This window comes from Phanerochaete carnosa (assembly GCF_000300595.1).
Source record: "Phanerochaete carnosa HHB-10118-sp unplaced genomic scaffold PHACAscaffold_2, whole genome shotgun sequence".
NCBI lineage: Eukaryota > Fungi > Basidiomycota > Agaricomycetes > Polyporales > Phanerochaetaceae > Phanerochaete > Phanerochaete carnosa.
Window position 1 is genome coordinate 2,760,930 of NW_006767629.1, and position 11,454 is coordinate 2,772,383.

General features: G+C 55.3%; 3 protein-coding genes across 3 annotated transcripts; 2 read left to right on the forward strand and 1 right to left on the reverse strand.

Moving 5' to 3' along the window:
* The first annotated feature begins 126 nt into the window (after positions 1 to 126).
* PHACADRAFT_181596 (uncharacterized protein) lies at positions 127 to 2,091 on the forward strand. The gene is made up of 3 exons (XM_007392101.1): positions 127 to 380; positions 495 to 537; positions 599 to 2,091. Exons 1-3 carry the CDS (start codon positions 177 to 179, stop codon positions 1,441 to 1,443), a joined length of 1,092 nt encoding a protein of 363 aa, XP_007392163.1. The 5' UTR covers positions 127 to 176; the 3' UTR covers positions 1,444 to 2,091.
* A 113-nt stretch (positions 2,092 to 2,204) lies between these two features.
* PHACADRAFT_250210 (uncharacterized protein) lies at positions 2,205 to 5,245 on the forward strand. The gene is made up of 9 exons (XM_007392102.1): positions 2,205 to 2,764; positions 2,813 to 3,309; positions 3,370 to 3,557; positions 3,604 to 4,382; positions 4,465 to 4,665; positions 4,722 to 4,810; positions 4,865 to 4,968; positions 5,020 to 5,166; positions 5,223 to 5,245. Exons 1-4 carry the CDS (start codon positions 2,277 to 2,279, stop codon positions 3,919 to 3,921), a joined length of 1,491 nt encoding a protein of 496 aa, XP_007392164.1. The 5' UTR covers positions 2,205 to 2,276; the 3' UTR covers positions 3,922 to 4,382; positions 4,465 to 4,665; positions 4,722 to 4,810; positions 4,865 to 4,968; positions 5,020 to 5,166; positions 5,223 to 5,245.
* Positions 5,246 to 10,536: 5,291 nt separating this feature from the next.
* Positions 10,537 to 11,351, reverse strand: PHACADRAFT_158008 (uncharacterized protein; the record flags this gene model as incomplete). The annotated part of the gene is made up of 2 exons (XM_007392103.1): positions 10,537 to 10,675; positions 10,720 to 11,351. 2 exons carry the CDS (start codon positions 11,349 to 11,351, stop codon positions 10,537 to 10,539), a joined length of 771 nt encoding a protein of 256 aa, XP_007392165.1.
* Between the last annotated feature and the right edge of the window lie 103 nt (positions 11,352 to 11,454).

The window sequence follows — 11,454 nt, forward strand, 5'->3', positions numbered from 1 at the left end:
GATATGACAGAGACAGGAAGCAAAGGACGCGAAGTTGGCGCCGAGAGGAAGCTGGCGCTTTCCCACGTGGCCACCACGAGGTTTGGCGCGTACTTCGAGACGCTGCAAGATCTCATTTCATTCTGGTCTCTGACAGCCTCAACAAGTCTCGCGACGTACCGTCACACCTCATCGTCATGGATATCCTCGAAGAAGACACACACACCAGCGCTCCTGTTGATCCTGGTCTTTCCTACGACGATTCGGTTCCGTACGAGAACCTGCCGCCCCCGCCAACCACCGAACCGGTGGACGCCGACGCGGAGCAGCCGTCGCTTGCGGGACGCATAGGACAAACCAAGGTGTATCTCATTTCTGATGCGCTTGCAAAGACGGGCAAGGTGCGCGAGCAGAATTTGCTAGCGCGATGCTTTGTTTAATGGTGAAGCGACTTCCTTCGATCTGGCTACACTTTCAACAAACGCGTACATGGTTGCGCGTAACGTGGCTAATAGCGGAAATATGAGGAGGAAGATGTACCTGATGACATGGAAGAAGGTATATTTTTCTCTCGTGTAGTGCATTCTGCTATTACTGACTGGATTGTACATTGTTGTAGACGTCTCCGACCCATCCTTAAGAGACAACGCAATCCTCCTGCAAGGAACGCCGATATCTCAGCTTCCTACCGATAACCTCTTTGCATATGCCACGCACTTTGATGCGCACCCCATCGGCCTCGAGTGGATAGACGATACAACGTGCATATTCGTCTTCCCTAGCAAGTCAGCGGCACGCGCCGGTTTCCGCCTTCTCACAAAGTCATATACCGAAGAGCCCTCTGACGAAGGGTTCGTTACTTCGAAGCCAATACCGGTGCACGTGTGGCCAGCAAAAGAACGCTTAACCAAAACTTTGGGAATGGGGGATGGGTTGAAAGGCACAGTCAGTATGCGGTGGGCTTTGACTAGCGACGTGAAAAAGCGAGGAGCGAACAAGGAGAGTCAATTTTACAAGAAGTACGGGAGAAGCGCGGGAAAGAATGAGGAAGATCTCTGGTCTAACAAGAGACAGAGGGTGGACTTGGGCGAGGTCGGAGTCGCGAAAGAGAAGGCGCGTTTGGACGATGAACTGGACGCGTTCCTGGCGGAAGGCGAGGATGACCCTGCAGCGCCACCTTCCCCGCCGTCCAAGATGCACGCAGACTATGTCGATACAAGCCGAAAGCGATCACTCCTCGAACGAACAACGACATCGCTCGAGTCACGATTAACAAACCCGCTACCCAGGCGGGCTCGCCAAGGGGATCGTTTTGACGCTGCAGACGACTCGTCGAGCGATGTTCCCGTACGGGCACGTGGGAGGCACGGAGAGGGCCGGGGTGGGCAAAGACATGAACGGCCGAAGGTTACACAGGAAGACCTGGACGCTGAGTTGGATGCCTTCATCAACTCGAACGCTTAGTTTATCGTGCACTCTCCTCGAAGGATTACGATTCTATGTATATTTATCACCTGTAGCATACGTACATGGCCCGCAATCGACGGCACACCGATGGGGACCAATAATACGTCTTTTCGGGCTGGCAAACACGGAGATGCGCGTATGGGAACGATGTCTAGAGTGAAAGCAAGCTGTTACGACGATTCCGACACGGAGGTCCTCAGCTGGGAAGCGTAAATGCTGTTAATAGGAGGAAAGCAGCGAAAAACGCCGAATGCGCACCTGCAAGCCGTGAATGCCTTCTATCTCTTCCCTCAAGACCCCATTGACTAAGCGATGCTGTTTAATGGTGGGCAGTCCTCGGAAAGCTTCGCTCGTGATAGAGATGGCATAGAACGTGCCGCAGCCGCCTACAGAGAATTTCTAGCTTGAGATGAACCGCGGTGGCCACGATGATAGCTACTCACCGGATACATCCTGTACCGCGAGCTCGGTCGGGTCGAACCTGTCGTTCAGCTTGTTATGAATGTTGAGCTCTCCCTCGTCCTTGCCGGACGGCGGTTGCACCACGTAGCCTCTGAGCTGCAGCGGCCTACTTCGCAAACATGTCTGGAGCAGCCTTCTTCGAGAGAGCGTCGAGGCGAGCATGATGGTCGAGGGTAGCTGGTGCCCAGCGGCCGAGACGCGCCGCGGCACGGTCGCGGTGCCGGCGGCTCTTGCGCGTACAATATCCAGGCTCGTTCCGGACGTTCACACTCTCCCACCTTCCGCGCACCCCCAACGTCGTTTGGAGACCAAGGAACACCAGTGCAGCGTCGCGAATCTCGAAGATGCTGCCCACGGGCTGGTCTAGGATGGCACAGAGCCTGCACAGTCCTGCACTGTTCTCCTTCCGAGGACTGCACCCAGCCAGTGCAAAGCCTGTCATTACCACCAATATCCGGCAGCAGCTCCATGCTACCTTACAGGCCAGGTTTTCTGCTGCAAGATTTCCCGGCATTTCCGGGCTACGCGGCGGGATATGGTCGCAGAGACGACCTCTCTCTAGCCTCACAGGCCGGAGACAGCTCTTCGATCCCCGTTTCTTCTCGTCCAACGCGTCCCAAACGACTGCAGTCCCCGCGGAGCTTCCCGTCCTTTCGCCGCCCACCGTGGGCATCTGGCTCCTTGCGTCCTCTGCATTGGTCTTCGCGGTAATCGTCGTCGGTGGCGTCACCCGTCTAACGGAGTCCGGCTTGAGTATCACGGAATGGAAGCCCGTAACTGGAGTGTTACCTCCTCTGTCCCAGGCGCAGTGGGAGGAGGAATTTAGCAAGTATAAACAGACCCCTGAATTCAAGCTGTACGTGTGACGGTATGTCTACTCTGCTCATACCTGACCTAAGCCCAGTATGAACCATTCTATGAACCTCGAAGAGTTCAAGCAAATCTTCTACATGGAATGGGGTCACCGTGTCCTCGGTCGTATCATCGGTTTGGTTTTCGTTCTCCCACTGGGTTACTTCGCTCTCCGGAAGCGTCTCACCGCTACCATGCCGAAAAACCTGTTTGGCATGGCGCTGCTCCTCGGGGCGCAAGGTGCTCTAGGATGGTACATGGTTAAATCCGGTCTGGAAGACTCACTCATGGAGACCCCAGGAGCTGTTCCCCGCGTTTCGCAGTACAGGCTTGCGGCCCACTTGGGCGCAGCGTTCGTGTTGTATGCGGGCATGTTCTACACTGGCATTGCGACTCTCATGGACTGGAGGTACGCCAAGACTGGGGCGTGGGCTGGTCTCAAAGGCAGCGACATGCAGTGGAAGGCCATCCTGGAGACTCCGCTCGTCAGACGGTTTGCCAGGTACTCGAAGGCTTTGACTGCCCTGGTATTTCTTACGGCTCTCTCAGGTCAGCACGCCGGGCTGCGTAGTGCACGGAGTACTGATTGTTGTTATTTTCGCTTCACAGGTGCATTCGTCGCTGGCTTGGATGCCGGCTTGCTTTACAACGAGTTCCCGCTCATGGGCGGTCGCCTCGCTCCGCCAGCTGACGAACTATTCGCACCGGAGTACGCCAAAGCCACGGACAAGTCTGATATCTGGTGGCGCAACATCTTCGAGAATCCGACTACTGTGCAATTCGACCACCGTTGCCTGGTAAATATTATCAAAGCTATCCATCACCCTACTAACGGATCTGTAGGCTATCACCACATACGCATGCACAACTTTAATGTTCCTTGCGACGCGCCGTCCCGCGTTTAGAGCGACTTTGCCGCCTTTGACCCGCAAGATGGCTACCTCCGCATTTGCCATGGCCAATCTCCAGGTCTTGCTGGGTATATCAACCCTACTCTACCTTGTCCCGGTCCCACTCGCGGCCCTGCATCAAGCGGGCAGCGTCGCCCTGCTTACCACGCTCGTCCACCTGGTCGTCTCGCTCCGGAGACCCGGAGCAGCTGCTAGAGTGTGGCGTCAAGCCATGAGAACGAGGCAAGCGACCCCGGCATCCAAAGCATAATCTGGTGGATCAGCCGCCATACAGAACATCACCTCTCAGCCTTCTCATCCACTATTTATCGGATAGAGACCGTGCCTCTGGTCGCATCAAAAGGGCAGACTAATACAAATATCATGGATTCCCGCAAACAGTACAGTACAAGAGGTAGCGGTTTTAGTCTTCGGTCATCTGCACGTCGACGTCGCCGCCAGTCGCGGGCGCAGGGCCTTCTTGTTCCGCCGGTGCCGCAGCCGCCGTAGCGGGGGTTTCACCGCTGTCCTTGGGGACCATTGTCTTCAGGTACACATCGATTTGTTCGCCCTCTAGGATCCGGAAGGGTCCCTCTGGGGGTACATTCTTCTCGTGCGCGCCCGCAGGCCCGATGATGCCTATCGAGGTGTTATTAATTGTCAGCTCCTTATCCTGCTGGAGCGTCTCCCGAAGGGCGTGCAGGCCGTGGCGGATGAGCTCTTCGAGATCGCCTGTATCATATAGTCCGTAGATGCAGAACACGTTAAACGAGCCCGGTTAGCGGGGAACACTGCGATCTGAACAAAGACCTACAGTCCATGAATTTCTCGTAGTGCTTCTCCAGGTAGGTCTTCGCACTCTGGCTTCGTGCACCGATGGACATGGCATAGTATTCGTAAGAGTTTCCTGAAGGCGAAAATTCGTAGAGGTGAGGTCCTGTCTTGTCACCGCCGATGACCAGGAAGCCGACTCCGTACGGGCGTCGGCCATACTCTTGTGTATTGGCTTGTGCCTCTGCAGTGAATGCGGTAGATAAGTATTGAAATGTTTGTGTTATTTTTAAGACTGACTGTCTGCAATGGAAGACACCAATCGGTTGACGGGAATTGGGCGATTGAAGACCATGCGCGAGGACATCGCTTGTTGACGCATGAAGTTACTAGCATACGAATCCTCAGCACTACATGATGGAGGTAGTATAAACCTTACAAACCTCAACACACGAGCATCCGAAGTCAGGCCGGCAATAGCAACACCGACATGGTCATCTATCCGGTACATCTTCTGCTGGTACGAAGCAAGCTCGCCTGTCGACCTCTACGCAGAGTCAGCCACCTCTTGCTATATCTGAGCAGCATTCATATGCACCTTCAAAGCAAGCAGAATGGCGTGCGTCTTTGACCTCAAGCCCACGGCTGCCGAGCCCTGCTTGACGGCCTCGAGAGCATACTCGACCTGGTGAAGGCGGCCTTGTGGGGAGAAGACGGTGTTATCCGAGTCGTATGTGTTACGGAACTAGAGGCAAAGACTGTCAAAACATGCTGTATAGACGATGCAACAGATGTAAGTACCATAATGAAGAATGGGAATGAGCAGAGGAGGCAAGCGGCGCAGGAAAGTGACGCGTTCACGACGCGTAAGTAGTGCGTGTCCGCTTTAGGAAGGCGTCCGAGGGCCTGCTTCACACGGCGACGCACTTCTCTGAGGCCCGCCTCTGCGCTATCTTGTTTGTGTGAACTCGCGCAAACTGAATTGAGAGTACATGCGACATGCTTCTCTGTGACGAATTGGAAACTGGTGCTTTCAGGAGGGAGAGCATCTGCAGTCTTTCTGGCTATCGGCGCTTATCCAAACGGCCCTGAGACTTGCCCTGGGACAAGAGCAACCGGGATGAGCGAGCTCTGCTAGCCAATGGCTAGCTTCGCTGCATATACCAGTTGCGAAGTAATTGCCACGGTGCTATCTTGTCCCACTGTGCGCCACACCATGCAACAACCGCTGGGCTCCTCAGCCCGAAACATTGCGATATACAAAGGTCACCTTATTTGAATCCACAGGAAGATTTATCTGGGCCCTTCTGAGAAAGCTCTGTCCTGAGTCAACGTTGATCGCAACTGGAGCGAATGGCCCGATGAAAAATAGCATAAGTCTTGCGTGGTAGTGCGTACCCTCAGCCGTGCTACTAACCTGAACCTCCTGATCCATGGACCTCTGTACGCAGGTCTGCGGAGCCGAGCCGATGTTTTCTCGCTACGCATATTATTGGCCAATTGCCCTCTATATGCAGACTCATTTGAGCCGCGTCAAGCATACGTGAGAGCCAAAGTCCGGAGCCTTGCGATTTGAATCTCCCCAGGCGTTTGAGTATACCCGTATCACAGGTAAATGTTGCGGCCGCACCCGTTTGCTTCTCTAATTGCTCCAACGCCACATTCTAGTGTGAGAGAGTCCCTCTTGAATCTCCAACGCCAGTATTGTCGATCGCACGAGAGGCAACGCCGCCTACATACGTTTCCGTGCTTCTTTTAAGGAGGCACACCCGAGCCTCGTCGAACACAGCGAGCGTCCCGTCGAAGCTGGTATCTACAACAAGAAGCCCTCACCGTGTACTTCCCTAGGAAAGAGAGAGGATGCTTTTCTGCCAGAACATATTGCAAAATAACAGTGCCCCTTGAACAATATCAAGTGCGCCTGGCACTAGAACATGCCAAAGAAAATATAACGGCTGACTAGAATTTGCGCGTAGTACCTCTCGGCCTACCTTCGCAGCAATCTCGTCCTCGGTGGCAGGCATTTTGGTTGATAGGTATTAACTATGCGGATCATTTGCGCTGGATTTTATGAGTTTTCTCTGGCGCGAGAAGAAGAGGCTTTCGGTAGAGCACTTTTGAAAGTACAGATTACTGTGATACCTTTTTGTTGTTAAGCACACAAGTGATGCATATTAGCAAAAATCTTCCGAGTCCTAAGAGCGTGGGCCGACCGGAGTGTCGGACGCCACTATCCTCTTACGGCAACCGGCTTTGTGGCGCTGTTTGTCGTCAAATATCGGCAGTCGGCCGTGTGCACCCACAACAACCTTTACTATCTCCTCAACGTCGACGTTCTGTCGGGACGGCCGGACGGCCGGCCGGAGCAGAGGCACTGCCGATCCATCGGGTACGTTCTTGATCCTTCCTTTTGGTCCTTTAGTGCGGATTTCCGCTGGCATAGAAAGCAGGGCCGCATCAGGCAAAAATGCAATTACCGGGCTGTGTCGTCTGAACTCTCTCCTCCCCTGCACCAGCTGGACCATCGTGCGTGATGCGTGACGTCATCCAGTCATGACGTCCAGGCGTGTATTAAATACGCTGCCTTTGGTCCTCAACGATTTGCACCCCTCTGTCCAGGGCGACGCTATTTGCCGCGCGATCCAGGGCAAAATTTCTGAGTAAAGGTATCTGCCGTCCGCTGCGGTGGTGGATGTTTACTGACAGCTATCGTCGTGTATTGGCACGGTCCTGAGTATGCGGTCGGCGTGCTCGCGTCCCGACAGCCCTGAATCCACGCTTCAATCGGCATGTACTTCTGGGCAGGCCTACCCCCTCTCCTACATGCCTCGACCCACCCCGCTGTGATCTCCTACGGAGGCGCAGGGGCTCTGATCAGCAAGCAAGTCTCCCGAACGAACGATGGAAGGATTCACAGTGCCAGCGCATGGGCAGAGTTTAGTAAGACGATATCTTTACTATGATACATGTCAGTCGTACCTTCTAGACAAGGCCCTTTCTCACAGGTTATCAATTACCTCGCTCATTCGGTCTCCCCGAGGGATGGCAGCATGCCTACCGGCGTCGCATTCATTCATGGCGCAGGTCAACAGACCAGCGTTCTTGAAGGCGCTTTACTTATTAGAGTGGAGCAAACACCCGAAACTACTCCACTCGTCGATCGACGCCGCTTGCAGTCGCGTCGCGCTATGCTTCGGATACCGGCCTAGGCGTGCAGCAGATCTGCGCAGTTCGTCGTCCTGGGCGAGCACTGTGGCGATGGCACACGCAACCTTCTCGTCACCTCCAGCAACTGCTTCTCCATGGCGAACGTGTCCTACCGTCAAATTCGCGTCGCGAGAATGCAAATATACAACAGGGACTCTCACGCCCGCAGTGTATCGCGTGCGGCTAGCTCAGGCGATCTGGAGGGGTCTGCGTGATTCGCGCCGCAACCTGACACGCCCGACTTCGCATCGCGTCTCTCAGGCATACCGGTTCTCGCCCCGAGTGCTGCTGTATGCCTCTATCCCCGGGCCTTTCTGGGACCAAATTGTGCGATACGGTTGGTTGGGGTGGGGGGCCATCGACCCATTGGTCACCCGCGGTCGCTGTCGCGCTTTAGCCCTGCAGGGCTCGGGCTTCTCAGCAATGCACGTTCGCAAGAAACACTCACGTACTGCTGGCCCTGGCCTCTCTGGAAACAAAGCGAGTAATCGATAAGCCTGACGGGCACGTATGTGCATCGGTAACGTATCGGATATGAATTACTTGGCCGCAGAGCACCGCGCTGTGGGTAAGGTATGTCTACAGTCCAAGGATTGTTTCGCCTACATTATAGGTGTCTATAGCAAGCAGGGATGAAGGCAGGAACAAATACACGGAAGGGGATGTACAGATACCACTGAGCGTGTCAGAGGAGCTTGGACGAAGCAGCCTGGCGAGGAAAAGAGGAGGGGGAGAAGGGGAGAAGAGGAATGAGAAGCAAAGTACCGTACTGTATATGCGAGGTGTGCGTAAAGATTTTGTGGGTATTTTGAGTATGCAAGCGACCGGGGTAACGAGATGAACAAAAGGTGTGAGGCAGCCGATGCGAACCGACGATGTGCGGGGAAATACGTATGAGACAGTAGCATGGAATATATGAAGGTGAAATCATGCAGGGGGTGTGCGGGTTGAATGGGACGAGTAAAAGAAGCTGGACAGGGATGCTAAAATACAGATGCATGCATAATTGGTCCGTGAGATGCAAAGCGAAGTGTTTGCGAGATTTTGAGGGGCAGCGTATAATCGTGCGGATGGCGGATCCGGAGATACAGTTCGTGTAGTTGCCGAGACGGACCAGCGACGGAGAACGGCACGTAAATAAACATAGCTCGATGCACATCCGAAGGCCAGCTTGAAGAAGAAACTATAGCAGCAGTATGAGCCGAAGCCCGGAACGCGTGAACCATGGCAGTATGTCCAGATTTTCGCGAAGCGGATCTTGCGGTCGTACCATAATCCGATAGACAGAAGGATATCAAGCTTCAACCGAGTCCACGAGCTGTTCAGCAAGACTCAACACTTCGTCTTGAACCATGGTCTCTCCGCTCATGACGGAGGCGGCACTCGTCGAGCATACGCTCGCTCCGCGCCCACGGGCGCCTCCTCGATCGCCGCGTCCGATACCACGTCCACGGCCACGATCGTACGTCGATGTATATGCGTTGGCCGGGGCTGCCGCTACGCGCATCTGGTGCAGAAAAGGCAATGAGTATCAGCATGACAGGTGAAAGAAATGATACGCAAATACACGGGTTAAAGCGAGGATGAGAGATACGGCGCTGTACGAGGCCCAAATACAGTTGCAAAATGCCATGCCAACCTGTGCGCACTGCAGCAGCGAGTCCAGAATGCCAAGCAGTGAGTGAGAAGAGGACTCACTCTGCGCGAAGCCGGCTTTTGTTTCTCGCCATGGTGGCGCGCCTCCTCGCGATCACGCTCTCGATGAGCCAGCACGGCGTCCTTAGCAAACTCGGCCTCTTCGCGCTCGCGCTCGCGCTGGAGTAGAAGATCCGGACTTCCCAACGTATGTGGCCCTCCACGTATAACCCGACTGTCGCGGGGTGGAAAGATGAAGGACGTAAAGGGAGCAGGTCCAAGGGCTTTTTCTTTGATCGCATGGGAGCGGTCTTGACCATGTGCACGCGTTCGTTCTTTAGCCTTGCCTTTTCGGCCAGGAGAGGGCGTCGTCGAGGTCGGTGAGGTGTGCTGAGAGGACGTCGGAGAAGACGACTGCCTCTTCGACTTCTTGGATTTCTCCTTGTGCCTGAGTCGGCGTTCTCGCTCTTTCTCCCTGTCAGTCTCTCGGTCCTTCTCGCGCCCACGATGCTTCTCTTTCTTCTCCCTTCGAATGCCATCCTCTTTGTCATCCTCGGCCGTAGACCTAGCTGTCCATCTCTTCGGCGTCGTGGCGTGCACCTGACTCTCTTGGACTGCCATCAACTTGTCCCGCGCCGCCCTGGCTGTCCCCACACTGCCTGGGCTATCCAAGAGCCGCGACGTAGCTTCCTTTGCCCCTTCGTCCTGTGTCTCGGCCTTCGGCCTGCCGGTCTTCCGGCCCGATGCCGTCTTGTTCCCACTGCCACTCACCTCCCCTCTAGCAGCTGATATGGGAGTTGAGGGTGGTAAGATCAAATTATTAGCGAGCCACGCACGAGGACGTCCCTGGCAGAGCTCTGTAAGGCTGAGACTTGTCAAACTCGTCGCTCTTGAGCTCCATTCCGGAGGCCGAGTATTGAATCGAATAGATGCTGGCGACTGCGATCCACTGCCCGACGATGAGGTCGCTGATCCGGACGCTGATCCCGGATTAGACTTGGGAAGCTTTGGTGCCAACGGCATAGGTGAAGATGCTAGAGGTGTGACTGATCCAGAAACCGTGCTGCTGGACATAGACGGCGAGGCAGCGAGAGGTAAATCTCCTTTCTGCGTACTCCGAGACATGTAATTCTCGGGCGAGTGCGAGCGACCTTGCGGGGGTGTCGTAGGGAAGGGGTATCCCTCCACAGGGACTTCGTGCGCAGAGATACGCTGACTCAAAGATTTACCAGGGTCAGGGCTCCGGAGGTTAGATGAGGAGATGGAAGTCATACTAGACCTCGACGAAGGCGTGTTGGAGAACAAACTTGAGGAAGACGACATGCCAGGCTCGAGCGTGCCAGTGGACGCGGATGTGGGGCCAGCGTTCTGCAAGGGGTGTATACCTGGCCTTCCTGAAGGCTGCCTTGCTTCTCTGGAAACACTGGCTGCGGCGGGTGAACTGCTTGAAGGAAACCCGTATTGCAAGTTGCGCTGATAGTCCCACAAGGACGTGGTGGTCACGTTGGAGGGGTTGACGAAGACGATCGGAGGGAAGTACGGTGGATCAGCAGGGGTTGGGACGGGCGAGTGCATGGGTGTCGACGGTCCAGACATGCCAGAGGGCCGATGTGCCGGGGAACGAGGCAGGGGGACAAAGCCGGCGGCCCGCATGCTGAGCGAGACGATGCAGCGGGCGTCGACCGCGCCCACGGAGTGGCTGGCGAGCTGCGCGGCCGACAGCGCGGGTCGCTTGGGGGTGCCCGGGTGTTGTTGACCAGGCGATGCAGGGACATGGGACGAGACTTGACTTGAGGCAGAAGGTTGACGTCCTTGGGCGTCGTCCGTGGTTTGAGAGTAATTATGGAGGTTACGGAGAGTTCGTGAGGACGTGAAGACAAAAGCGGTACTAGGGTTGGCGGCGGCATTGTTGGATGTGTTGGTGGAGGTGGAGGAGAAGATGGGCTTGCAGTCGTCGAGGTTGAGCTTTGGGAGTGGAGGGGACTTTCTGCTCTCTCTAGGGGGACTACTTGGGACGTGGGTGGCGGAGCTCTCTACTGGTGACGATGTGGCCAGAGAGCTCGGGGACGTGTCGGGACTGAAGAACATTACAAAACACGACGAGCGGGGGTCATGGTCAGAGACAACAGCGGACTCGGATTCGAAAAGAGAAACGAGCAGGAGTCTTGCGGCGCGTCGATTGAAGAAGGGG

Bases quoted from the DNA above. Each gene is read 5' to 3' on its own strand.
- PHACADRAFT_181596 (XM_007392101.1), top strand. From the start codon at position 177: ATGGATATCCTCGAAGAAGACACACACACCAGCGCTCCTGTTGATCCT. The intron at 381-494 runs GTGCGCGAGCAG...CGTGGCTAATAG, and splicing joins CGCTTGCAAAGACGGGCAAG to CGGAAATATGAGGAGGAAGA. The intron at 538-598 runs GTATATTTTTCT...ACATTGTTGTAG, and splicing joins ACCTGATGACATGGAAGAAG to ACGTCTCCGACCCATCCTTA.
- PHACADRAFT_250210 (XM_007392102.1), top strand. From the start codon at position 2,277: ATGGCACAGAGCCTGCACAGTCCTGCACTGTTCTCCTTCCGAGGACTG. The intron at 3,310-3,369 runs GTCAGCACGCCG...TTCGCTTCACAG, and splicing joins ATTTCTTACGGCTCTCTCAG to GTGCATTCGTCGCTGGCTTG. The intron at 3,558-3,603 runs GTAAATATTATC...ACGGATCTGTAG, and splicing joins AATTCGACCACCGTTGCCTG to GCTATCACCACATACGCATG.